The 27,063-nt window shown below is 55.4% G+C and overlaps 1 protein-coding gene across 6 annotated transcripts; it reads right to left on the bottom strand.

Annotated features, from left to right (window-relative positions):
- Window positions 1–630: 630 nt before the first annotated feature.
- On the bottom strand, window positions 631–24,565 carry ARHGEF10L (Rho guanine nucleotide exchange factor 10 like). 6 transcript variants are annotated; one of them, XM_084300182.1, is made up of 30 exons: window positions 24,386–24,565; window positions 18,704–18,788; window positions 18,286–18,471; window positions 18,152–18,179; window positions 17,048–17,136; window positions 16,819–16,902; window positions 16,397–16,566; window positions 15,841–15,957; window positions 14,831–14,939; window positions 14,028–14,120; window positions 13,094–13,200; window positions 12,829–12,906; window positions 12,578–12,757; window positions 12,269–12,385; window positions 12,085–12,177; window positions 11,633–11,806; window positions 10,724–10,869; window positions 10,369–10,383; window positions 10,000–10,184; window positions 9,781–9,896; window positions 9,444–9,571; window positions 9,267–9,367; window positions 8,251–8,372; window positions 7,896–7,982; window positions 7,570–7,799; window positions 7,236–7,390; window positions 5,321–5,466; window positions 2,980–3,154; window positions 1,566–1,688; window positions 631–1,477 (listed from the first exon to the last, which is right to left on the bottom strand). In XM_084300182.1, exons 2-30 carry the CDS (start codon window positions 18,738–18,740, stop codon window positions 990–992), a joined length of 3,879 nt encoding a protein of 1,292 aa, XP_084156308.1. In that variant the 5' UTR covers window positions 18,741–18,788; window positions 24,386–24,565; the 3' UTR covers window positions 631–989. The 6 variants fall into 6 exon arrangements, with proteins under 6 accessions (XP_084156308.1, XP_084156309.1, XP_084156311.1 ...); XM_084300183.1 differs by lacking the exon at window positions 10,369–10,383; XM_084300184.1 differs by lacking the exon at window positions 14,028–14,120 and having other exon boundaries at window positions 632–1,477.
- Between the last annotated feature and the right edge of the window lie 2,498 nt (window positions 24,566–27,063).

Below are 27,063 nucleotides of genomic sequence, written 5' to 3'. Positions count from 1 at the left end.
TAATCTCTGCTCGCCAGCAGCACGAGCCATGCTGTCCCATTTCAAGGTTGAGTTGCCGGGAATATCAATCTGATAATTGTAGTGCTACAAATGAAAATCAAATTGAAGCCAGTTAGAGGATCACATTATAAATTGATTTAGTCCGCGGACAACTTTCCACCTCCCTGGCCTTGAGTTTCTCTGGCACAGACAGAGAAACTCCATCCTACACCATTTCTGTGCAAAATAAAAGCAATTTGGGGGCTTCCTGTTGAACTTTGAGCATGAGAATTGTATCAACCCATTGGGGTGCTGCCACCAAAGCTGGAGGGACAGCTGCAATGGAAGGAAAACATCTGCTCTCAAGCTGAATGGGGTTACAAGATCTCATATGGAAACACGCTGGTTCCTATGGGATTTATTCCTATGGGATTTATTTCCAGGCTGAAGTTTTGGCAGTTCCCAAACTGTCTTCCATGTAGAAACAGCTCCCTTACTCCGTGGGAAATCCCCAAACCAGCTCCCAAAACATGGGATTTCAATACCCCAAATCCTCAATCCACAGTCAAAAAAAGGGTTATTTTAGCAAAACCCCATTTCAGCACAGCCAGCACCTGGTGAATGTTCACACCTCTGCTTTATTTCTGCATCTCCAAGTGCCCCAATATATACAGATTCCTTCTTTATACAGGTAATAATATACACCGTATTTATATATATTTATATATATTAACACGCATACACACAGATGCCTTCGGCCAGAGCCCAGCACAATCCCAGCGCCTCCAAAGCCCGCAGGGAGGTCGCCATTTCCCAAGTTTAAAAACTCCCCTCTCCCATTGCACAAAGCTGGTTTGGGGGACAAAAAAGAGTCCATTTTTAAGTTTTTCCTTTTTTTTTTGTTTCTCCTTAAAAAAAATAAACGGGGGTTCCATACCCGGGGTGCAACCACCCCCCGGCAGCTTTATGGGTGGTTTTGAGGTAGGTGCCGGGCGGGGGTCCCCAGGGGGCTATAGCATCAGCGGGACCTGCCAGATGAGCAGGGTGCTGTCAGCCTCGCCGCCCCGGCGCTGCGGCTCGGCGCTGAAGTTGCGGTACCCCCTGCCCCCCGAAATGATGGCGACAGAGGAGATCTCCTTGCGGGGAGCGTCACGGGCACAGGGCCGGCTCCGCACCCAGACGTCGGGGTCGTCGGCCATCTCGTAGATGGAGCCGTCCTCCTCCGTGTGCTCCGGGGTGCCGCTGGTCCCCGCCGGAGCATCCCGCACGGACAGGAGCTGCCCGGGGAGGTGGGCAGTGGAGCGCAGGCGATATTGCAGCAAAATCCCTTTTTTCCTCATTTCCCGTGGCGGGGGGCCATCCAGCTCCGGGGTTTTCTCTTCCTCACCCTCCTCTTCCTCCTGGTTGCCCTTCAGCACGTCGGGGGCCAGGGTGCTAAGTGCCACTGCCAAAAACTCCACGGGGCCACCGTGCCCGTTGAGAGACACCATGCCTTTTCCTGAAAAACAGAGGAATTTGGTTAAAGAAGAGCCCAAACGGCTGCATGCATCACCTTGCTGAGCGGGGGAGTTTTTGAGGGTGCTCACCAGTGATTTTAGGGATGCCCTCCAGCCGGGGCACGGGCAGCAGCACAATGATGCCCTGGTCGGTGCCAACCCACAGCAAGCCCTGGCAGATGAGCAGGCTGGTGACACGGACGTGTTTTTGTCCTGAAGAAAGGGGAAAAAAAAAAAAAAAAAAAAAGGGGGTGAGCAAGGGCTTAGCAACAGCAGCATCCCACTGCAAAGTGGACAACCCTCCTCCAGACACACACACCCCAGAGTTTTACACGGGGGACACACACCAGAGCCCCCCCTCAGAACCGAGCACCACCCTTGTGTGAAGACCTCCGTGCAGGGAAAATGCTGAAAATACCAATAAATAAAAAACAGAAGGACGAGGAGCGAAAAGAAGCGAGGCTTCTAATGGCAAATGAATATTTTATTGCAGAGACTTAGCGCTGCGGCGTCAGACTCAGCAAAGCAATATATCTGCAGAGATGCAACTCCAGTTCTCTGCGAGAACTTTATTAATGACCTGTCTAGTTAAAAAGGATGAGGGAGCGCGAGTTCAAAAACGCATTAATACCGAACGCTCACTCGCCCAGGAAGAAAAGGAAGTGATAAATATTTTAACATGCCCTAAAAAAAAAAAAGAAAGAGTGACTTACACGAGTATTGCGTTTATAACTAATTACACAATTACGACGTTCTGTAGCTGGAACAAGGGGGAGGCAACCTTGCAAGCTCAGGGCTGAGCCTCGTCCTTTCCTCGGCACATCGGGGCAGCTGAGAGCCAAACGGGCAGACACAGAGGGGAGACTGTGCTGGAGGGTAAGTGGGGGGAAAAGGGGAGCATGGGGCTGTGGTGTGCATGCACGAGGGGGTGCAGGGGTGCAGAGGTGCATGGCTGCATGCACAGGAGTGCAGATGGGTTCAAGGATGAGATGCAAGGATGCACACAGTGGTGCAAAGATGGGGTTCACGGAGGCACGCATGGGTGCAGGGATGGGGTGTGGATGCGCACACAATAATGGGGTGGGTGCATGAGTGCAAACACTGGATGCATGGATGAAGGGAAGGGGTTCCATCTGCCCAACATTCAGCCTACTCAGACCTGTCCAAGCCCATCCCAAAGCTTTTGCAGCCTAAAAACTACTCTCGCAGCCTATGAACACCCTCCTTCTGCAAAATGTTAGCATTTTGCTTAGGAGTTCTCAAGATATTCTTTCTGCCACCTGCTAAAAATGCCCTGGAGCTTCAGGGTGATGCCCCCAGCTCCATCCCCGCAGCTTATAAAGGGAGAACCAAGCTCCAGGGCAAAGCTCCAAACTTTACAACACGAGCTAGATAAATCCCTTGCAGCACAATCCCTCTGCAAATCAACACGGCCGCGAGCAAAGCAAAACCATCTAGGGGGTGGACACCCCGGTTCTCCCATTAATCGGGATTGAGAGCCCACCTGGGAGGACGAAGGTGGTCCTGGTGGCAATGTTGATCTCCTGCAGGTGCTCCAGCGTCTCGGTGTGGAAGAGGCGGATGGAGGAGCCCAAGGAGAACGCCATCCAGACGCCGCTGCCCGCCTTGATCATGTGCGTCACGCTGGCCTCCGCGTCCGGGTGGGCCTCGAAGGTTTGCTGCCAACAGACAGCAAAGATGAAAAAAATAGAGAAGGAATCTCAATAGAAGTCGTTTGCTCCCTGAATCGCTGTAGGACCGGGCTCTCTAGCAGCTGCTTTTAGGGCTGCTAACCCTCAGAGGTGGGAAAGGAGAGACCTGGAGGTGCCAGCCCTCCCCACCAGCTCTGATTTTAGCAGAGCACACCAAAAGCAGCGCCTCAGCAGCCTCCTCTTGGTTCTTTAGGGAGGTAACGCAGCCTTTCCCAACCCTCCAGGTTTTATTTCTTCTTTAAAAGGCTTATTTGCTGGAGTAGATGCACCAGCCAAGCTCGTGCCAAGGTGGGACAAGAACTTTTGCTTCCCTCCTGCCCCCAAAACCAGCAAGCAAAGGCTCAGCCCCTGCACAAGAGCTGTTTGGGGACCATTGTTGTACAACAACTTCTAGACAAAAGGAAGAGAAAACAAAATATCCGCTGCTTTGGTATAAAAGCTGATTCTTCAAAGGTCAGAGGTGGAGAGCAACCTTCTCAGCTCTGCTGCATCTCCCGTCTCTGCTTTCAGATGGAAAAAAAACAGAGCTGAAAACCTCAACTTGACCTTTTTGCCATGCTGCCCCATCCCTTCCTGCTCCCGATATGCTCCAACACATCTAAAATCCTCATCAACACCTTGTTTACCTATTTTGTCAGCTCTCCCTCCTGCAGCAAGCCCCTGCAAGGAGCCCCAGCTCACAAACCCCCGAATATCGCACCGCAAACACTTCCAGCAGCGCTGGATTTATGTACCCAGAAACATCTTTATGAAATGAACTCTCTGAAAATCCCCCAAGCAGCAGGCAAGGCATAAAAACCGGTATTAGCATTGAAGGCAGGTTGGGAACAGCTCGAGCCTGCAAACACGGTATGTTCCAGAGCAAAGCAGACTTTGGAGCATGACAATGCTGGTGAAAGGAGAGGTTTGGAGGTTAAAATCGAATCCTGCTGGGAGCAGGAGGAGAGTGGCTGTTTCGTGGCATGTACCGTGCACGCGTCCTCGGGCAGTGATTTGCTGTTTAATTGCAACCCCGAGGTCTTGCTGCAATGCAGCTCCTGCTTTCCACGTCGCAGCAACAAGCCCAAATCACACCGGGGCAGCGAGCACGATGCAGGCTGAAATCACCTCCACGCACACACTCCAACTTCACTTCTTATGGGTTTGAATTTCTGATTTTTTTTTTTTTAAAGGAAAGGAGCAGCTATTGATCCCTCCCTGGAGAGCACCCGCGTAGTGCAATCTCCCCACAAGCTCGCACAGAACAGAGGCGGACAGAGATTATTAGGTTATCTCCCCCTCACTCCCAGCCAGTGTGGGATTTATTCCCCGGTGGTTTATCCCCAAGCTGCCGGCCCCATTCACACAGACCCCAGAGCCCATTACGCAGCTCTCCAAACGTTATTTATGGGCTGGGGGTTTGCAGAGCTGCTGTTATAGAGGATGGGGAGGTGCAAGCTCCCAGTGGGAATCAAAGCTGATTTGGGCTGCCACCCCCTGCTTGCACACTAACATCAGCACTGAGCCCCCAGGGGTGGGACCCCCTCCCCAGCCCCTTGTAACGCCCTGTTTTGATGCCCCCCCTGCATTGCCAATTCACACCGCATCACCCAGGATGTGCCCCCTCCCTTTTTCCCCCTGCGCTCCCCCCACGCTTTTCTTCTGCGAGAATTCCCAACCGGCTCCTGTCATAAATAAGATCGGAGACAGAAAACTAATACAGCCCTCCGATGCATTATTCATCCCTGGCACTGCTGGTGGGATGGATTTACGACAGCTAATACATGCAAACTAAGTTTGGACACTAAATGAGAAAATTAAAGGTGGGATAAAGTGTTTTTTTATTTTTCCCCCCCCCCCTTTTTTTTTTTAAGTGACTATTCAGCATTCCCTGCTTATGCAGCTGTGGGAGAGGTTTCAGCAACACTGCTGGTGCCTCGTGGAAGGAACAGGACTCCTGTGACCCACCGAGGGACCAAAAGGCATTGCAAGGCAGCAATAAAAACTGTTTGGGCATCGCACATACACCCCTGGTGCTGGACACACACCCTTTTGTGCCCAAACTACTAAGACTCCCCAAAATCCACCCCCACATCCCCCCCCCAAGGTGCATCCCAGGGGTGCTGGCAGTGCTCAGTGCCCCCCCCACCATACCTGAGTGCGGAGGCTGGAGGCGTCGAGGACGGTGACCTGGTTGGCACAGCTGGCCCAGACGGTCTCATCCAGCGTCAGGAGGGCTCGCACGGGGCCAGTGCCCACGGTCAGGCAGCTGGGACGCTCAGCCAGGTCCCACAGCCCCCCTAGGGCAGAGCAGAGAGGCCGGGAGAGGGTGAGAGGAAGCTTAGCCATAGGGGAAGCAAAAACAACTTAAAAAAAAAAAAAAAAAAAAAAAAAGCATCTTTTCATGCATCTAGTGGCTTAAATCCGATCAGGGCACGGGCACGCACAAGCAGGTGCCAGCACAAGGTATCCCTGCCACCCACAGATGTCACCTTTGGGTGCTGGGGTCACCTCTTGCCCCCCACGCAGCCCCAGGTGCCCCCAACACCTCAATGCCACCAGCAGGGAGATGGACAAGGGCCACATGAGCAGCACCCAAGGCCGGGGCACACAGCCACCCCTCCCCACCACGCTGTCTTCTTCCTACCACGCTTTGCAAGAAGAATTAAGGACAGAGCAAAGCAGAGGAACACCCATGGGCAGCCACCAACCCCGGTATCCACCCCGAGCCCTTCTGCAGCACCCCTGTGCCAACAGCTCAGCAGCTGCAAGCATCTGGGTTTAACAGCCTGACAGTGCCACTGCTGCACAGCCACCTGCAGCGAATGCTCAGGCACGACAACAGCACCCACTCCTTGCTGGAAAAGCCCAAATTAATCTTTTGTTTTATTTATTATTTTTTTTTTAGCTGTTAATGTGCTACTGCTCGTCTGGTTCGAAGCGGAGTGTCTGTGAAAGACATCCGAGCAGGGTTTCCACGAATTCACCACCTCCAGCAGGCTGGACGGCTGCAGTGGATAAATGCTCTCACTTTCAAGCAGGCATCCTACTTCCGTGGCAATTTCAAAAAACAACAAAACTTCACGATCTGAGAGATTAAAGAGCCCCAGGGTGCTCAGAGCTCTGCTCTCGTCAGCATCGCAACCGAGCCGTTGTTCAGCCCGAGCACATCTTGGTGCTCGCAGCTCCACGTAAAACCAAGCTATTTCAGGAAAGCTTTTTTTCTAACAAAGCCGTGCAGCAGGTGTGCCACCACGTGCGAATTTGCAAAAGGTAGGGATAAGATTTAAAAAAACACCCTGCTAGCAGCTTGCTGCCTTCCACATGCATTTGGGCAATCAAGGGGAAATTAAAGCCACGCCGTTAATTTGCCAGCCTGCTTGCCAGGGTTGGAAAGGGGGGTGCACAGCACCCAAAAATGCAACATAAGCAGCTTAGGTGCTTCTCCCTGCAGGTTATCTGAGCAAACTGGAGCTTTTGCCCCGGACGGGGCCTGGGCAGCGTTTCTGAGGCTCTTTCCCACCCTCTAGCGACGAAGCAGAGAAAAAACAGCTGGGAAAAGCCTCCGAGGAACAAGGCTCTGAGCAAGCTGCACCAGGGCTGCAACACCTGGCACAGCTGGAGCCAGCGACAATAAAACCCAAATCAATCCAATAAAGCAGAGGGCTCATGCACATCATCCCCCTGAGGGGACTGGCTCTCTTTATAGCACCAAAAAGGTGATTTTTTTCCCCATACAAACAGCTCCAAGGGGTCCTTGTGCACCCAGGAAGGATCCAGCAGTCCCCAGGTGCTGCCACCCTCCAAGCAAACTCTTTCATGCTGCATCAGCCCTTTGCCGCTGGGACCTTTCACTGCACATTTTCCTCAAACCAAACCCCACTGATCCTGGCAAAACAAAATAATGTCCCCCACCACCACCACACGCACCCCAGGGTTGCAAGGCAGGGGATGAAACAGCAAAGGAAAAACATAAAATGGTGCTTCTATCACTGTTTTAGCAGCCAGCCCACCTAAGGTGCCCCGCTCTCTGTTTTGGGGCCAAAACCATGCATGGGGGTGCCCTCACCATTGTTCCTGGGGTACGCAGCCACGGTGCCATCCTGCAGCCCCGCAAACAGGTACTCAGAGCTGTGCTTCAGGCACAGGACAGGCTGCATGCCCGGGCTCTTGCAGGTCAGCAAGCACTGTGTCCCTGTGTCCACGCTGCCATACACTGCGATGCTAGTGGGAAAAGGGGAGATGCGAGAGCAGGATGAGGACCAGGGAGTACCGGTCCTCATTGCCATAAAATTTCAGTGCAAAGCTCTTTGCAGCAATTGCACACGGAGGAGGGCTGCAAGAGCAGCGCATGCGCACAAGTGCACGCACCCCTGCCCGTGCCTTCCCTCCAGGGTGCTCACCTGCCGTCCTGCAGTCCCAAGCAAACAGTGGGGTGCAGGGCTGTAGGGGGCTGCTCGGTGCCTGCCCGGGTCTCCTCAGTCCCCGTTGTGTCCCCTTCAGTCGCCTCGGGGATGTACTCCATGCACAGCACCGGCGAGGCCACCGGGAAGGACTTGACCGTCCGCGGCACCGAGCGATTGAGGGAGAAGATCTCCACCTGCCCCCCTGCGCCTTCCTGGCCACCCCCAACCTGCAGGGACCACAAAACCGTTTTTAGCTTTTCCTCTGATGGGTTCCTGAGGAAACCTGGTGCTTTTCACCCCGTTTTGGGGCTCGTTTTGCTCACCCAGAGGTAGCCCTGTGGCAGCGAGGTGCTGATGGCGGAGAAGCCCAGTAGCGAGGACTGCACGGGGTTGTGCACCGCGGCGCCGAGCTGCAGGAGACACACACATTTATCCCAGCTCATGCACAGTACACAGCACATGCCCCAAAATCAGGGCCCAGCCCAAACCCAGCTGACATTCCTTATTTTTCACCCCCCAACCAGGATGGATTGCGCTCATTTCTGCCCTTGCAAGCAGCTCAGCCATCCCCTCCCAACCAGCCCCCCGTGGGATTTCAGGCTGTATCCTCCCTGCACATGGAGGTGAAGGGGAAAGAGCAATTCAGGTGTTGGAGGGGAGGTTGGACATCGCCTTTACCTGCAAATCGAGGGCCTTGGAGGAGAAGGCGGACATGTGGCAGGAGAGGATGGGGCACCAGAAAGGAGCTTTGCTCTTCTTGTCTTCGTCGGGACAGAGCCAGCCTGGCTGGTTCTCCTCCCCTGGGGGGGAGCAGAGTAGTTCGAGGATGGCCAGGACACCCCCAGCTCCCTCTCAAAATGAGCAAGCCTGGGTGCAGCAGGGGAAGCCACATCACCCACCCCAGCACCAGCTTTTGGGATGCATTAAACACCCCATGCCCAGCACAGCCTCACATTCCCAACCCCAAGCCACCACCATCTGCAGGGGGCTGGGGGCACACCCCAATTCCTTCTCCAAACTCTTGCACCTCACTGCAGTGCACAGCCAAGCAACTGCATTGAGCAGAGGCAAAAAAAGCCCCCCCAAAACACTATATATGTAAGGGAGGAAAAAGAAACCACTAATGTGTTTCTTCACATTAGGCTTTAATGTGTTTTCATTTCTAACTTGCAGATACAGGATTATGCCCCAGGCATCCCAGATTAAAAACAACACAACTGTTAAAAACAAGAGAATCAAAAATCATTTGAAATCGTATTTGAGTGCTTAGATCCCCCCTGGGCTGGAATGATTTTTTTTTCTTCCATTAAACTTTTTTTTTTCCTGCAGTGGCTCATGGAGTTAAAAAGGAATAGAGACACGGAGGTGTCAGGACGAAGGGCTCCCCCCTTGTTTATTTGCACCATTTCATGGAAAAACAGGGCAACGTCAGCACCAGCACAAGGCCAAGCTGAGATCCATCAACAAGCACCCCAGAGATGCCACCCCAGAGCGTCGTAATGCAAAGCATTTTGAGGGAGAAACATCATTCCCATCATTTCCCACTTCCAGCCAGCATGCAAACCAGCTGAAGACTTCTCCCACCACCTTGGTCCAACACTTTCCCTGCTACCAGTCCCCCACCAGGACTCAAACCCCTCTCTGCTCCCAGATTTTGCTTTCAGAAGCAAGAGCCACCCCAGCCATCTACTCACGCAGCCCAATCTTGGCCAAGTGCAGACGGTTCACCCAGGAGATCTTGCTCAGGGGGCTGGGAGTGATGAAGACCACCATGACACTGATGGGGCGGCCAGACCTGGGTGGGGGGGAGAAGAAATCAGTCAGTGGGTTGTCTTCAGCCTCCTCCCCTCCCTGAGCATTTGGGAACCCACTTGTCCGGCTTGCCAGGCAGCAGGAGACGGAGGCGGCACTTGTTGGCAGAGTGGATCTCCTCTTCCTTCACCTTCATCATCCTCTGCAGAGCCAGGCACCAGTCCTGGGCCACCGTCATGTTCAGGTTCTGGGGGAAGTGAGAATTCAGGGAAGCACCTCCACGGAGCCTCGGTCCCCATATTTTAGCCACAGGGAGACTGTGGAGCTCAGAACAGGGTGACGGGACCCATGGGGTTAGCAGAGTGTCCAGACAGCCCCCTGCAGCTCCCCAAGGCAGAGCATGTGGGAGCTTGTGCCTAAATGTGAAGTTTTGCCCCCGGTTTGGCATTTAGGTACCTGGTAGGTGCCGTGCAACGTGCTGATGAGAAGGGTGATCTGCTCCACCACCGCCAGGTCCTTCTGCAGGTCCTGCAGCTCCTGGAACAGCCGTGGTGGCCCCAGGTAGACTTTATCTTGGTGGGGGGGAGGTGGAAAAGGAAGAAACAGGGGATCGTGAGCATCAGTCCCTGCTCCCCATCCCACCCGGGCTGTGCAGAGGCAGGGTTGGGTGCTCACTGTGCGAGGCCGGCCCGGTGGGCGCGTGCTTCTTGGCGCCGGCGTTGTGGATGACCACGTTGTCCTTGTCATAGGCACCGCTCTCCTGCCCCACCTCCACCACCTGCACCTGCGGGAGGGCCGTGCTCCACTTCACCACGTATTTGGGGCCCAGGGGCACCAGGCTGCTAATTTCCAGCTGGCCTCTGCCAAGGGAGGAGGCAAAAAGCAAGTAAATCGGCAGCTGGTGCTGCTCGTCCTGCAAACCCCACCGCTTCCCCTTGCAAAAAGCAGGTGCCAACCTCTGTTTGCAACCCCACGGCATGCACCGGGTCATGCTTGCACCCCCAAACGTGGGGCACGCAAACACAAACCACACTCAGTGCCTACCTTGGATTCACCGGCCTGGATTGGGGGGAAATGTTAATAAAAAAGCATCACTGGGAGCCCAGAGAGAGTTTCCTTCCCCCCTTTTGCAGCATCAACGTCTGAGCCACAAGGTCCCCAAACCCCCAGGAGCTCCCCACAGCATCACGGCACGGATGCTTTGCCCAAGGCTTTCGGGACAATCAAGCAGCCCCAAACTTGGGCTCGCTCCTCTAAAACAACGAGAAGCAGTTTTGGGGGTAAAGCTAGCAGAACCCACTAAGCCCAAAACTGAGGTGGGGAAGGGGACAGGTGCTGGGGGGTGACCACGCCAGCACTCTGCAGAGTGATTTTGGGGCGCGGGGCGGCCGGCACGTACTTGAAGTTGATGTTGGCACAGACCAGCATGTCGTTGAGGAGGAAAACCTTGCGCTCCTTGGACTTGATGAGCTGCCCCCGGTCACCGTACACCGTCTCCGTCAGCGTCTCGCAGAGCAGGAGCTGCCGCTGCCCCGAGCTCAGCAGCTGCAGAGGGGATGGAGCAAGCAGGGGGCTCAGCGCTGGGGGTCCTGCCCGCATCCCGCCCCCCCCAGTTTTTGGGGGGCTTTGTGCTCATGTGAGGGTTTTCCCTTCACAACTTGGGTTTGGTCCTCTAAAATAATGGGAAGCAGTTTTGGCAGTCGCTGCTCCCAGCTCCTCAGAAACAGCCATGCAAAGTGCTCCGACTCTGCACAACACAGCCCCTTTGCACCACAGATTTGCACCCTGCATTTCACACCACCGAGAGCAAAGAGCCCTAAAAGGATCAACGCAGCCCTTTTGCAGCCCCTTCTGAGTCCCTTTATCCTCTGTCCCCAAGTCTTAGCCACAGGGACAGGCTGTGGAGGCCACCACGTGCTTGCAGCACGGCCCAGGATGTGTTGCAATAGCTTCACGCATGGTTTTCCACCAGGGGTTGCAAAATCAAGCAGATGGATGGAGGGGAGGAGGCGACAGAAGAAAAAAGTAGCGTGCCCTGGCTCACCCCCCTGCAGCCTTCTCCTGGAGGGCTGGTGCCATAGGGTGGGGGTGGAAGGGAATTTCCAAACGGCAGGCTTTTATTTTTTGCTTTTGCTACGGGACAGTGTTTCAGGGCAGACGGGAGCTTGGCTTCTCCAAAAGCCCCTCCCGGGAGCCCCAGCACCGCAGCACTTCTGCAAACACCAGCCAGAGGGGACGGATGGAAACCCAGCCCCAAAGCCGCCTGTCAGCAGGGGATGAGGAGGAGCGGCGAGGCCGAAGGACAAACCTTGTTGAGGCTGCTACGGTCACTGATGCTCTTGCAGAGCTGCTGGATTTCAGCAACCTGGTCAGCCACACGCTTCTGCTCGTTGAGCTTCTCCGCCAGCGTCTCCAGCTCTGTGAGCGCCAGCTGAAGGGACAGGCGGTCCGCATGGCCCTTGGGGGTGTTCTTCAGCATGTCCTGGGGGGGAAAAAACATCACCGGGGTGACACCAGCCCCATCGGGCTGTGAATGGGGATGCTATAGCTTGCATCACCAGCAAAATCAAGAGTTTGGAGGAAATGCCTCCCAGCATCCCACCTTGGGAAGGGGGAAAAGTGCCCAAAGCCCTACAAGCAGACTGCCAGCCCCAAAAAGGAATCAAATGCCTGTTGTTAAACCCTTTCCTGCAGCAGCCAGGCTGCCAAAGTGGGGTGCAAAGTGGGTGCCCCATGGGCACAGGCTCCCCTCACCCATACCTGCAGGAGCAGGATGAATTGGGGGAACCTCTGGATGGGCTTCACCATCAGCCCGTAGAGCGTCACCCGGTCCGCGCTGGCCATCTGCCGCTTCTGTGCGAGGGGGAAAAAGCAATAAAAAGGGGAGTTTTCACCCCAAACGGTGACCAGCAGCCCCGTGTGCCCACACTCGGGACCCGCTGACCTTGAGGAAGTCGAGGAAGGCAGGTTTGGTGAGACAAGCCTTCTTGATGAGGGACATGGCAGTGGTGAAGTTGTTGACGTAGTCGCTGTACACGTCCAGCACCATCGACTTGGAGAACTTGGCATGGGGGGAGAGGGCAGGATAAGCACCGTCAGGCCCCCCAAAATCAGGCTGCGGGGGCTTGTGCCATTTTGGGGCAATGCTGGGGGTACCCCGTGATGGGGCTGTGTCACTTGGTTCCTCCACCCCCTCCTACTGCTGGGAAAGGGCTGGGGGAGGCTGGGCAGCAGCACCCGACCGCCCTCCTACCGAGGCCACAAAGAGGTCCCCGATCTTCTCCGCCGAGTCCCACTCGGCCACGCGGGAGGCGAGGGCGATCTGGAACATGGAGTGGCACTGCAGGATCTCCTTCAGGCGGAAAAACACCACCTGGCACTTCCTGGCGCTCAGCACCTTGGGCTCCATCTCCATCAGCGGGTTCCTGTAATCCTGCAAGCGACGGCAGCGGGTCAGCATCCCGCCGCCCTGCGCCCCCCGCCCCCAAAACCAGGGTCCCCCACCTGCAGGATGCGCTTCAGGGAGTCCACGTAGCTGCGCTCGCTCTGCACGATGGAGCCCAGGATGTGTCGCCGCACCACCTGAAAGGCACGCAAATAACTGATGGGGGGCGAGAACCCCCATGCAGAAGTACCCCCCCCCCCCCCCCCCGCCCTGCTGCTGACACGGCGTCGCTGCTTTCTGCCGACTCAGCCCTTTGTTATTTTGGGTTGCTCAAAGGGGAAGGGGAAGCCAAGTGCTCACCCCGAACCCCAAAGACGCACCCACCTGCTGGGGGCTGAGCCCCGCGGGCATGGGGCCGAGCTCTGGTGGTGGGTGCTTCATGTCCGAGACGGTGACCTCCAAGAAGCCCGTGTCCTCCTCCTCTGAGTCCCCTGAGAGGAAAAGCAACCCACAAAAACACCAAAAAAAAAAAAAAAAATTTTACTTTTTTGATGCTCCAGGGGCTCCGCTTGGGTTCGCGGCTGCAAGCGGAGCTGGAAGCCGGCATCGCCTGTCCCCAAGCCCCGCCGCTGTCACCGGACACCAGCATGAGTCAGGCCCTGCAAGCCAGAAAGGAGCCAGGGCCCCGGGGGGGGGAGCACAAACCCTGCCCAAAAAGCAACCCGGGTTGAGGAACCCCCCCACATCCTTGCTCCAAGAGGGGGAGCGAGCAGGGAGAAGCGGAAAAAAACAGCAGCTAAAAGCAGCATGGCAGAGAAAACGGGGGCACGTGAGCTCCCCAGCACCCAAGCAGGCCTTACCCGAGGCCGAAGCAGTTGAGGAAGAGGAGGGCGAGCGGGCCATGGGGTCGTGGGGCAGGGACAGCTCCTTCCTCCACATGGCGCCGGCCTCACGCCCCGCTCCAGCCGCCCCGGCCCCGCCGCCCCGCTCCCATCCCCGCTGCGTATAAATAACCAGAGGGGAGGGTGCTGCAGGCCGGGTGACCTTTTTCCTTCCCTAATTTTGGCAGGGAGGATCCCAGCGCCTCGCTGCCGGCTCTGCGGGGGCTGCCCAAGCTCTCTTGCTGCTGCCCCCCTGCCAGGAAGACGGCGCTGCTCCGCGCCGTGGGGATGGGATGCTCGGAGCATCTTTTTCTCCAGGTTCCCACCCCAATTCACACACAGATCCACACGGGGCCATGCAGCGAGGCCAGGGCACACACGGCAGATCCTCAGGGGGGGCCTGGCAGAGCCAGGGGGACCTCCTGGCAGGATCCTACCTCGCCCGCGATGCTCCAGGAAGCCCCTCGAGATGCTGGGGGCAGGCGGCAGCTTTTCCACCTCCGCCGCCCTCCTCCTACGCTCCCCATCCCCTATGGGGCAGCCAAAGGGTTGTGGGCACTGAGCTGGGGCTGGGGTTTGCTCCAGGACCCCCACCACCACCACACACACACACAATTGCATTTTCACCCCTTGTCTAGAAAACGGCGCTGCTCCCCTCATCCCAGGGCAGAGCAGAGAACAAGCAGCAGCCAAAACAAAGCAGAGACATGGAAACACCTTCAGGGAAAGGATGAGCACACAGGGAAAGGACCTCCACGCTTCAGAGGGTTTGCCCCTCAAACCTGACCCTGTAGCCTTGTAGGATTGAGCAAGAAAAAAAAATAAAAATCACAAAACACCCCAAAAGTCAGTTCTACCCAAATTCATCATTTCCTAAATTGTTCCAATGCTCCTGGCACTGATCCTGTATGGAGAACCTGCCCGCTCGCTGTCCCACTGGGAACACCCATGGGTGCTGGCCTGGTGTCCCCCCCTCCACCCCGCTCCCAGAGAGGTGGAAGAGGGACTTTGGGTGCTTTGGGAAGGACAAGGAGGGAGCTGAACAGACTGAGCTGGGAATGCAACAGGGAAAATACATTTAAAAGCATAAAATGGAAAAAAAAAAAAAAAAAAAAAGAACAGAGAAGCTAGAAGCCATATGGAGTCAAGACGAAAAACATGGATTTTTATATGCTTTCCAAAAGGGCTTTTTTAGTTCTCAAAGGCAACAAAGGGGGCTCCCTGCTGGCAGCCTGCTCACCTGGTGCTTCTTTACGGTGCAGGAAGGTCACCTTCCTCATGACCGCGATCTTGGTCTTCTCCAGCCCGTCCTTGGTGCCGCTTTTGGCTGCTTTCATCAGCTGGGTCATCTGGGCAGGGGGCGAGAGGGGCCGGGGCGCTCGAGATCGCACAGCACTGCATCCCTCTACCCCATCCCCTCAGGGACACTGCCCTCAGCATCTCCCCCAATCCTCTATCCACAGAAAACCAGCCCTGGCCAGCGGGGAGGATGAGGAAGAGGAGGGAAGGGAGGAAGCTGAGCACCAAAGGGGTCGGCTCCTGCACCTCTGTCCCCTCCGTGGGGACGCGGTCGCATGCCATCAGCTTGCAAGCAGGCGCAGGCAAAGCGTGAGCATGCAGTGAAAGCAGAGAGGAGGGAGGGGAGAGGGGCACGAGCTCATCCAGCCCACTGCAGCGGGGTTTGGTGTGCACCCGTGCAAGAGGAAAAAGGGGCGTTTGCCCTTCACACCTGAAACTGCAACGTTTTTAGTGCAAGTTGCTAAAATCCCAGTGCAAACTGGCCGTAAACTACCAACCTGAGTGGTTTGGGGCAGGGAAAGGCTTTGCAATAAGATTCTACATCTGCAGGGAGCTCCACTCCCTTTAACCTCCTTCCCGACCCCGTATCGGGGAAAACCTTCTCAGATCCATCTAGGGTGCCCGAACCTCACTTTGTCCAAACGCCCCTTAAAAAAAAATAAAAACCCAAAAAGCAGATGGTTTGGGCAGATTGGGGATGGGGAGCTGCTCTACGCAGGCACCAGGGGATGCAGGTGAGATGGAGAAAGTGACAAGGAATGGAGATGTCCCCATGTCCCCATGCCCACGAGACACGCAGGAGGCAGCTCGCAGCGCAGCACTGTTTCTCTGCTGGTGGACAAAAGGGGCTGGATTGAGCCCGGGTGCATTCACATCCCTATGGAAGGGCTTCTTCTCCCTCCCCCCAGGAAATTCATGGGATGACAGGAAAGGACCGAGGAGGGACAGTACCTTCCAATCGTACTTCTGCTTCAGCTCCTGCATGTCTCTCCCCCCAACTCTTAAAGCCAGGATGTCTCTCTTAGTCCTGGCGTATCTCTCCTTTAGTCTATTCAGGTCTGGAGAAAGCTGAGCCCCAAGCAAACCAGGCGGGAGGAGAAGCCAGAGGATGCGAGAGAGGGCAGAGAAGAGAGATTCAGGTAAGCAGCCAAAACAAGAGGAGAAACCACCCCAAAGCAGCACGGTGCGGGGAAACGTGCTCCCGAAATCCAGCTTGGTCCGAGCGGGGAAGGGCGGCAAGCACAGGAAAGGCAGGGAGCGGCAGCCACATGCCGAGATGCAACAGATGGGGGGAAAAAAGGGAAGGAAAAGAGTAAATAGAGAAAAAAATAATCCAAGAGCAGCTCATGAGGCTGTGCTGGTTTCGTATTGCTTGAGAGCATGGGGCAGCCCCTGACCTTTAGGCGAGATATATCCAGGAAACCCATGAAAAAAAAAAAAAAAAGAAAAAAAGAAAAAAAAGAAGTGAGTTGCAAGCTAACAAGGCAGAGGGGATCGCCAGCATTACCTTGGGCTGGAAGGACGCCCGCTGCTTGGCCGGCTCAGCCTCTGGCTTGCTCTCCTCGCCCGAGTCCTCGCTGTAGCTCTCGAACTCGCTGGAGCTCCAGCCCAAATCCTCGCCCGCCCGCGGCCCCTCGCCTCGCTGCACGTCCTCGTAGATCAGGCTGCGCTCTGCCCCTGGGACATTTCGGTAAAATGTCGCTCTTTTCCCTCCCCAGGGATCCCAGGAGATCAGGGTATTGCAAACCCAGCACCCTCCCCAATCCTGGATGTTTTCCTGCTGTATTGCCCCTTGGCAGCCTCTTCTGGAGGGGCAGAACGGGGACGTTGCTCGTGATGCTCCCCTCCCGGTGCCTCAGTTTGCCTGGCTGTGAAATGGGTTCACGCCCCCCACAAAAAGATGACCCCAGGAGGGAGGGCTGCCCCTACCGTCTTGGTCAGCATCAAGATTTTCACAGGGGACGTCGTCGTAAATCACATCGTCCTCCACTGCTGGGAACTCGAAGCGCTCGCCTTGGGGGGGAAGCAAGAAAACAGACCCGTGTCAGGACCCCAAAAATCAAGCCGGGACCACAAAATCATTCCCTGTTCCCAAGGCCAGGCTGGGTTTTTCAGCTCAGGCTGTGCTTTTCCCCTCTCCCCGTGTGTTTTAACCCACCTCGGTGGCTGCTTTTGCTCTTCCAGGTCTGGGTGCCGATGTCAGGGGGGGCCCCACCAGCCTCCCCATTGCTCACCCCCGCCGGCAGCCTGCAGGGAGGGCGAAAGAACCATCAGAGAGCACCCCGGGGTGCCAAAGCCCCCAGGGCTGGATGCATACAAACCCCAAACCCCATCACCCCCCAGCGTATGGGGCTCACACCCCCTTTGGGGGCACAGCAGCGAAATAAAACCCCTGCCTTGCCCGGGATGCAAACCCAGCTGCAGCCCACGGAGGAAGTTTCGCGCCGCCAGAAAAGCGGACGCGTTAAAAAGTCAAGGTCGATGCCTCCGGCTTTCCGGCAGCAGAAATGTGAGCTGCGAAATCAGGGGGTGGGATGCAAGCGCGGGGGCTCTGCGCACCTCCAGAGCAGCAGGATGAGCTCGTTCGTTAAACGCAACCCCAACGCAAATTAAAACAAAACCAAAAAAAAAAAAAAAAAAAAAGGTAAGAAGAGAAAAATTCAAAAAGCTGTGCTCCGCAGCAGTGCTGGTGGCTGCTCGTGCTCTTTTGCTCGCCTCCAGATGCTTGCAAAGCCCCAGCAGGGAGCTTGCAGCCTCAAAGCCACCGGTTGCTATTAATACTGACCCTACGGAGAGCATGGCTGCACGTGGGTCTGGCCCTGCAGGGGACTCTGCACATCTGCTGCTTTGCTGTCGCCCTCCAGGGCTTGGGGACCAAATTTTTAGGGTTACAGTGGCTTAAGTTAGTCCAGGCAACCCACACAGGCAGGATGCACAAGTCCCCAAAATGGCTTTTTTGAATCTTGGCTCTGCAAAGGCACGGGGAAGACTCACCAGGAAGGCTGGATGTGGGGTCCCTACCCCTGTGGGGGCTGCCCCTTTGCTGTACCCCCTGCATTCTCTGGGGGGGGACACGTACAAACCCCCAGGGTCTGCTTGCTTCAGGCCCTGACCCCACGCATCCAGCCCTTTTTGCAAGCTGTGAACAGTGGGAATAAAATAGGGAAACCGAGGCACAGCACAAGACTGGGATATGCTAAAGAGAGGGTGATCCCCTCCAAAGTTGCATTTTCTCCCCAGACCACCCCAAAACCCCGCTTACCCTTCCTGGGTCTCTAGCACCAGCCCCTCTGCAAAGGGAAAAAACAGAGAAATGGGGTCGGTGCCCGAGCTTGCAGCACGGCGCAGGCTCGGCCACCCAAAGGGGACACTTTGGGGACACGGGGGGGGGCTCACCAATGCTGGAGCTGGTGGCACGGCGCCTGCGGGGGGGTGCTTGAAGGACCGCACCCCTGCTCGGCTCGGCCTCGGCTGCCGAGTCTTCGTCGTCCTCCTCGTCGCTGTCCTCGAAGTCAAAGGCTTCGCCCAGGTCCTCCTCGCCGTGGGGCAGCGCGCCGGGGGCCTCTGGGGCGAGGCGGTCACCTGCGAGCAGGAACCCCATCGGCCGGTGTCACCCCGGCACGGATTTGCCCCAGAGAGCAGAGAGGGATGTGGGGTATGGCAGCGAGCATCGCCACCCAAAAACCCCTGCAGTAGCCCCTGGTGGTCTGGTGGTACTACGAGGCTCTGATGGGGAATTGGGTGATGTCCCCCCTTCCTGCACAGGGCTGGCTTTCCTCCCCCCAAAAAACCCAGCTCCGGCTGGTGACAGTACCTACTGCGGGGCATGGGGGCAGCTCAGACGAAGCCATGGCACAGGGGGTCCGGACGCTCTGCCTGGGCCCGTCCCCGAGCCTTTCCTGCGGGAAGGAAGAAGAGATGGGATCAGAGGGTGGAGCAGCCCCACAGGTCCCCTCTGGACAGGGGGCAGCGTGGAGAGACCCCCAGGCACCCCACAGGAGGACGAATCCTGCTCTGGCTGCTGCAGAACCTTCTCACAAGGAAAGAAACGCCGGTCCTGGGTGTAAGCACACGCTGCCACATCCACCCCGTGCCCAGCGACCTTGCAGGGCCAAATCCATCCCTGCCAGCTCCGAGCATCCAGCCGAAGGGGCTCAGCCGTGCTCAGAGGCTGGAAAGCACCAAGCGTCCTCCCTGCGATCGATAGCCCACCCGCTCCGGTAACGCGAGACGCCCAGCACGGCGCCCTGAAAGGTCACCAAGAGGAAGAGGAAGGACGGAGCAGAGACCCCTGAGCCCGAGGGGTGATGCACGGGAGAGAAATCGCAGCAGGGCAAGCCCAGGGAGCCGCAAAGAGCAAAACGGTCCCAAGCATCTGCCAGATGCCACCACCCCGCCCTGAAGAGCTGACCCCAACTCACCCCAGGAAACCATTTCCCCCTCACCTGGACCCTCATCTCCCACAGGAGTGAGAATCAGGGGATGCACAGACCCTAAACGATCCCAAAAAAATGATCTGTTTCTTCCCCCGTGCCCCAAAGCCCTGAGAGCTGCAGCACAGGGGGGCCTGCAGCAAGCCCCCCAGCCCCAAGGACACACACACACGGGTGCACGTTCCTATAGGTGTTCCTATAGGTGTTCCTACAGCTCTCCTGCTCCCCTCCAGCCCCCCAAGGGAGGTGACGGCACAGCCATGGGGAGGAGAGGAGGAAGAGGGAGGAATGAGGAAGGTCAGAGCAGACCAACCTTCCCAAGGCTCCCCCGCCACAGGAAAAGGAAGGAAATATCAAGGGACTCTTTTTCCTCCTCTTCTGACCTCAACCATTGATTATTTGGTGTTTTAGCCTGGGAAACAGGCTAGGCTAACACCCACGCCACCAGAGTGAGAAAAGCACTGCGAACTTGCCCAGGGTCTTGCACCCCGGTATTGATGTTCACCGCCCAAATTCCCATTTAACCTGCAGAACAAGCTCCAAGCCCCCTGCAGCCAGCAGCAGCAATTCCCCCACGCGGGCACAGCCTCCTCGCAGCCTCGGGGTTGCACAAGGACAGACGGCGTCTTGCAAAGGGCTTGGAAGAACAGCCCTGAGCTGCTACAAACCCCCCAAAACACCGAGCTGACACGCATCTGGCCTTTTCCCAGCACACACACAAAAAAAAAATAAAAAATCCTCTTTTCCTCACTGACCTGAGCTCTCCAAGCAACCACCACAGTGCTGTAAATATCCTCTTCTACCCACTTTTGCAAGCAGCCCGACGCCTGCATAAACACGCTGGGGTGATTTATTTGGAGGGAGGACCCAGGGACACTTTCTCCTCCTTGAACTCTTTTTCTGGCCCTCGGAACAGAAAGCGCTTTGCAGCCAAGGCGTGTTTGCAGGCTGCTCTCATGTCACCTAATCTGCTTCCCATTAGCGTTTGCTAGCGGCTGCAGGAGCAGACGACTCTCCTGCCTCCCCCCTTTTGCAAGCTCACCTTGTCCCACGGGAAGCTCCAGGCTTGCCCCTATGGATGAGCTGCCAGCTGAGCCAGAAACCTGCCACAAACCAGCAGCCCACTGGGGGACCCAACACAGAAGACACTTCCACAGCGATGCTCCCCCAAAACGCAAAGGATTAAAAACCACCTGAGCACAAGGGAAAGCCGAGAGGGGAGATGCTGATGCCCCAGGACCCTGGGTGCTTGCTGCCTCTGCCCGGCACGCCAGCGGCTTTTGGTTTTTAGGGAGGAGAACAGCAACACTGCACAGCCAAGGCAGCAGTCAAAGCCAGCTCGGCCCCGATTTTATCCCACTGGCGCTGCAGGATAAGGTCACTTACCATTTTGACAGTTGACATAAGCTCCTATCTGCCCGATTTGTCCCAGGGCTGGTTATTTTCCCATCTGCAAGCATGCCCTCTGTGGGGGAGAGTTAACAGGCGAACGCCTGCTCTCCAACCCAGCCGGCCCCGAGCTTTAATTGAGCCTTGATAAAATGAAATTAAGGCATCACTGTGCACAGCAAAAAATGAAAACGGGGGCAGGAACATCCTGCTGGCAAAATGCATCCGCATGGGATAGGGCAGGAGGGGAAAGCTGCCCTGCCAGGGAGCGCACCCTGGAGCAGGATGGGGATGCTGGCGAATCCTGAGACAACCCTTGGAAAGACTGAGTTAAACGCCACACCGTCTCCCTCCCAACTGGGGAAAATAAACAGAGATGGATATAAATAAAGTCCCTGCAGCCAGAAAAGCAGGGCCACCTGCTAAAGCCAGCCCGAGCCGGCCGCAGCATCCTTCTCCCGGGGGGCTGGCACCTATTCTGCTCCATCACATTATTTTTAGCCCCCGCGGCGGAGCGACAGGGCCCAGCTGCCAGTGCAGCTGCCAGCCTGGGGACACGGCAGGCTCCCGGCCCCAGAGCCCCCCCCAGCCCCACCGCCCCCCTTCTCAAGGGCAGGGGGGGGCAAAAAAGGGGGTTAAAGCCTCCCAGAGTGCTGCGTCCTGCAGCAAGTGCCAGCACGAGCGGCTCGGCGCATGGTTTTGCTTCAAGGTAAAGTGAAGCACAAGCGGCAGTGAAAGTTAGGAAAAAAAAAAAAAAAAAAAAAAAAAAAAACAACAACAGCAGATTTCCACCTTTCCAGCCCAAAGTTGAGAAATGCACAAAAGCAGCTGGATTCAACCAGGGAATCCCTCTGGCTCCTCTCCACAGCCCCACTGCATCAATCCCACCTTACAAACAGCCCCAGCGCAGCACTACCTGCAATGGCATCGACAAAAGGGTGACCAGATCCAGACCCGGAGACCCCAAATGTGGCTCCTGAAAGCAGGCAGTGGAGCAGATATCCATCCGGGGAAGCAGGCGGTGCTCCAGCCCATAAATCACCCATAAATTAGGCACAGCAAGAAATAAGAATCCACTGCTGTTTCCTCCGCCTCGCTATTGCTTCCTCCCTGCGTCCCACTGCCACCTCGGGGCTGGCTTTTGTCACCCCAGCTCTCCTCCGGGTGGTTTTCCACCCCCAAAAACATGTGCAAGCCAGCAACTTGGGTTATTTGCATGGAGAGTTTCGCGAGGTTGATCTTTCACCCAATCCACTTGGAAAGCATTAATGATATAGTAGCAGGGGCGAAATAAGGGTTGCATGAAGAGGCTTTTTTAAGCCCTAACTGGGTCCATGCAGTGCATTCCACGGCTGCATGCTGAATTTCCCAGCTTTCCAAGGAAAGAAATGCAGAGGTTTTAAGGCATTGGGTGGAAAGATGGGCCCCAAAAAGGAAAAGTTATCCTGCGTCTTCAGAAGTGCCCAAATCTGGGGTTTTGGGGCCAACAATCCAGCAGCACTTGGTGGAGGTGGCCAGAAGGAGAAGATGAGTAAACATTGGGAATGAAATGAGGCAGAAAGTGGAGTTTTCTCCCCCCAAAAGGGCTTCCAGCCCCAAAATTCAGCCAAATGACAATTCAAAATCCAAGGATATTTTGCCATTTGTTATCAGCTGGCCTCTGCCACAAGCCATCAGTTTATGGGGGAAAAGTTTCTCCTGAGCAAAGTGGTTCCATCTTTCATTTTGGAACAGGGTTTTTTGGGCAAACATCCCTGCTGCTGCCCTCTTCCAGATAAAGCCCAAAGACCTGGCACTGAACTGCTGCTGCTTTCCTTTTAATTTTGCTTTTCAACATCACTGATGAACCGGAAAATCCGTTCCTCTTCCAGCCTGTGCCATTAGAAGTGCAAATGGAAAACAAAAATCAGAAAAAATCAAAATTATGTCCCTTATAAAGCCATTTTGTGGCTTTTTGGCAGGCACATAGTTAGCCCATGCATCCTTTGGAGTCGGTTTGGCATTTTGGGGTCTGTCTATGTCTAATGCCGAGGCAAAGAAAGGCCATGGGAAAAAAAACAGCGCCTTGGGTCTGGCTGTGACCTGCAGCGGGAAGGCGCAGGCATTTCACAAAAGAGCCTGTTCTGCAAAGATTTCTTGCAAACAGCTTCAAAAAGCAGCAAGGCAGCCTTAGTTTGCACTGACCCTATGCCTATCTGCATCTCAGCTCTATCGCTTCGCAGAGCAGCCCAGCTCATCACCATGGAACTGCCCTGGGAAGGGACTCGGAGAGCAGAATCAGGAATAACAAATGAGCAGATTTTTTTTTTCCCCGCTTCCCAGGAATGTTTCCAGCTTGAAAGCCACAACAGCTCTGAACTTTGCCTCCACGCAAAGTTTGAACCAAAACTTCTCACCACTGTCGCAAACAGCCTCTCTTCCCGCCATGGGCCGCTGCTGCTTCCCCTTATTTTGCCTGAAAAGTGCCCAAAATCAGTGTCAGAGGGCGACGCTGGTGTATTTGAGATCACCCTCTCCAATTTTCTTAGTCTGTCCCCTGCAGACCTGTTATGCCAAGACCTATTCAAGCACACCATAAGATGCTTTTTCTGCACTGTGAGTGCATTTTTCCACTTTTTTTTTTGTCTGTTTCCCCTGATTTTTTGGGGAAAACCCAAAAAATCACAACCAACCAGCCACTAAAACACACTTTATACATAACAAAGACCAAATAGAGACAAAAAAAAAATAAAAAAAAAAAATAACATTGCAGGGACTTTACCCCCCTTGCAAACTTCACATCCCCACAGTGCACACCCTTCTCTCCCAATGCAATCAGTGTCCAAACCCTTCCCAAAAAAAAAAAATCACAAAAAGGAGGAAAGTGCAATTAGCACCAAGCACGACATGTCGTGTTTGCTATTCCCAGCAAGCCCCGCACTAAAATCATCAAGGAATATTTTCTATATGTGTCGGGGGTTAAGGAAAAGTCCTCCTTGCTGCTAAAAATGACACAAGCAGTTTCAAGGCTGCCAAGAAAAAAAAAAAAAAAAAAAAAGAAAAAAAAAAGAAAAAGAAAAAATACACAACAGTTTGGGGCATTTTCTTCCAAATCTGCTCACAGGGACACAGCAGAAAAAAAAATAATAAAAAATAAATAAAAAAACATGTTTGCGTGGGTGCAAATCCTGCAGTTGGATTACGCCACCAAAGCACAGCAACATCCAACTTTTCCCCCATGCAAGGGGTGCCCCGGGTCGGTGCTCAGCACCCCAAAGCTTCGTTTTTTCATGAGGAAACAGCAGGGGAATCACAGGAAGGTTTGCAACCTTTGCACAGTTTGCGAACAGAGCAAAAAACAGGGAGGAAAATAAACTGGAATGGGTGCGGGAACAGCCTTGTACACCAGCAACAACACGCCGATGCTCACCACCCTCCTCCTCCTCCCATCCCCAGCCTGAATTCCGATATTTATAAGTAATAACAGCAATAACAGGCGCTTTTCTTTCATATCTATCTGCAAAGCCCTGACTGCCGGCCAGAGCAGGGAGGAAAACAGACCACCTCCTCCCCATGGAAGGGGCCATCTTGACCCTATAAACACAAACCCAGGCAAATATATCGGCGCCCACGTACAGAGACGTGGGCTGCGGAGGTGGGAGGCGAGGAGGGAAGGGGAGAGGGTCGCTGCTGACCTGGGAAGGCCGCGTCTCCTCCGGCTTTGTGTCCGCATCAGCCGAGCAGGGCCCCGGCAGGGGCGGCGCGGGAGCAGCAGCCTGGTGGCGATGGGACTAATCCTGCCCGCGCCCACCCACGCCATGCAGCGGGGTCCCCATCCCCGGGCTGGGGGCTCCCAGCAGGTCCCTGCCTCTCGGCCGGGGCCGAATCCTGGCCGCAGTGGGGCTCGCACCAGCTGGGAGCGGCAGCAGGCAGCAAGGGATGCCGGGATTTGGGCAGCATCCCCCCCCTGCTCTTTTCCCAGAGCAGCACTGATTTACACCCCCAGTGCTCCCAGTCCTAATAAATGCATCCCCACACACTCACACACACTCATGCCCCACAGCAGGATCTGGCCCCCTCTTTGCCTTTTAACCCCCTGCACGCAGGATCGCTTAACCCTCTCGCTGCTGACAGCACCGCTCGTGCAAAATAGAGCCTGGGTGGCAGAGGGGCATTGCAGGGGGGGCTTCCCAAATTTCCGAGTGTGAAGGGTTTTCTCCTGGAATTTTCTATCCCAGAGCCACAGGATGCGGGTGGCAACCCCGAAACACAGCCGCTGTCCCAGCAGGGAAGATGTGCCCTGTTCCTGCTTTGGGGGGATTTTCCCCACCAAAGCTGCAAATTTGCAGTCCCATCCCTGTTCCCGTTCCGAGGGCACTCACTCATGCCTGGCACCAATTTCAGCCCCAGCAGAGGGCTGGGAGGAGACAGCTGCTTCCCTCCCAGCCTCAAACAAGCCATGGGCACCCCTCCTGGGTTTAGGAGGGTCAGCGATGCCTCCTGAAGGAGGGACCCCAAGCAAAACACTACAAAGTCACTCTGCAAACCCAGCACCAAAACCCACTCACAGCGTGCTCCACAACCACAAAAATAAAGAAGTAAATAATTTAAAAAATATATAAAATCCCTCCCTCCCCATAAAGCACCACACAGCCAAAACCTAGCAAGTTAGAGAAGTGCAAAGACCACTCCATACGTGCACGCCTTTAAACACAACATCCTCGCTACGAACTGCACCAGCCTCACCTGTCTCATCGGTGTTCAGGGCCACATTTTCCCCACTCTGCAGGAAGCTTCTCCCACTGTCACACCCCAGCTGCTGCCACCTCACCCTGCTGCAGAACGCCCCTTTGCAAACAAACCCAGCAGCTGCAAGGCCAATCCCAGCCCCAACCGGATGAACAAGCCTGACAAAAAATAAATAAATAAAAAAGAAAATCCCCAGTGCCATTGGGATGACTTGGGAGCTGCATCACAGCTGCCAAAAACACCTTTTTGTACAGATAATGGCATCACTGTTTGCTGCCCACCAGGTATTTGTGCCCACAGAGGTGCCAAATCCTGCTGGAAAGGCCCCACTGCAGGGGGGAACAAGGCCCCACGGGAGCATCAGTGCCCCCAGCAGCGCGGCAGAGAGGACTTTGTCCCCGGTGTCACGGTGTCTGGATAAAAGCCAAAGCATCCAATCATGGGAACTGACTTTTTTCGGGCCTTCCCAGCCACAGAAGGTAAGGGTTGGTTGAAAACAGTGCTGCTACACGGGTCCAGAGCTCCATCTGCCACCTCCGAAACTTCACAGCAAGGACTCAAAGCCTTCCTGACAAACCGAGCGGCTACCGCACCCCAAAAAGAGCTCTGCAAAGACAGAACGGCTGAAGTGCCCCCCAAACACCCACCCTCTGCAGGTTGCTTGCGTTTCTTTACACCAGCCAAGCAAAAGTGCATGCACCTACCAAATGGGAGGCACGGTCAGCACCAAAGAGAGGGGTCCTGGCGCAATTATAGGGGATGCTTCGCACCCAGAGTGGGCTCTGCACAGCGCTGCGTACATCCACACAGCCACAGAGGCTCCAGCCCTCCCGGCACACTTGCTGAGGTGTGTCAGCACAGCAGCAATGCCAGGGTTTATGGGCACAGCTCGGCCAAGGGCGTGATCCCGCACACGCCCCAGTTCCCAGGGAGGCAGCAGAAATGGGAGCAGTGGGAGGTTTGCTCACTGCAGTCCTCCCGAGCAGCCTCCCAGCGTGAAGCCCTGTGCCGCGGCTGCATTTCGGCACGGGGTGGGAGCCCTGCATGTGCCGCGGCCACGTTGACTCAGCCACAGATGCACCCACACAGGGCAGGGCAAAGGGCTGGGCCACCCTGGGGTGCTGGAGCCAAGCAGTCCCTCATACGGTGATTTCAACTCAAATAGGAGAGGGAAAAAAAAGAAAAAAGAAAAACCACATAAAGCAAAGCCTGAAGAAGGTGGGGAAAGCATAGGAAATCTCTGCTTTGCCAAAGAAAAGTCCAGTCTGGCACCTAGGCTGGGATTGGGGTAGGGAGGGTTCAACCCACAAGGGTTCAGAGGGAGCACAGCAGGGCCACATCCACACCGCAGGGCTGGGGCACGCTCCAGCCAAAAGCAGGGGGCTTCATTTATCCACCTGGGAGAGCAAATCCTTCCTGCCAGAGGACATTTTGCAAGGATGCAACAGGGATGGACACCTTCATATAGCCAGGAAAGGACCTGGAGGAAAAGCAGGCAAGCAAACTGCTTGCTGTGGTGGCCAGCACTTAAATAAGCAGCTTGCCCATCACTGGTCATTGACCCCAGCTGGTCTGACCCTGCAGCACCCCCTGCAAGGGACACAGATGCCTCGTTTGCAACGAC

This window comes from Netta rufina (genome assembly GCF_964035555.1).
Source record: "Netta rufina genome assembly, chromosome: 22".
In the NCBI taxonomy this organism is placed as follows: domain Eukaryota; kingdom Metazoa; phylum Chordata; class Aves; order Anseriformes; family Anatidae; genus Netta; species Netta rufina.
The sequence above is the reverse complement of the archived record's forward strand: the minus strand, read 5'-3'. Positions and strand labels throughout refer to the sequence as shown.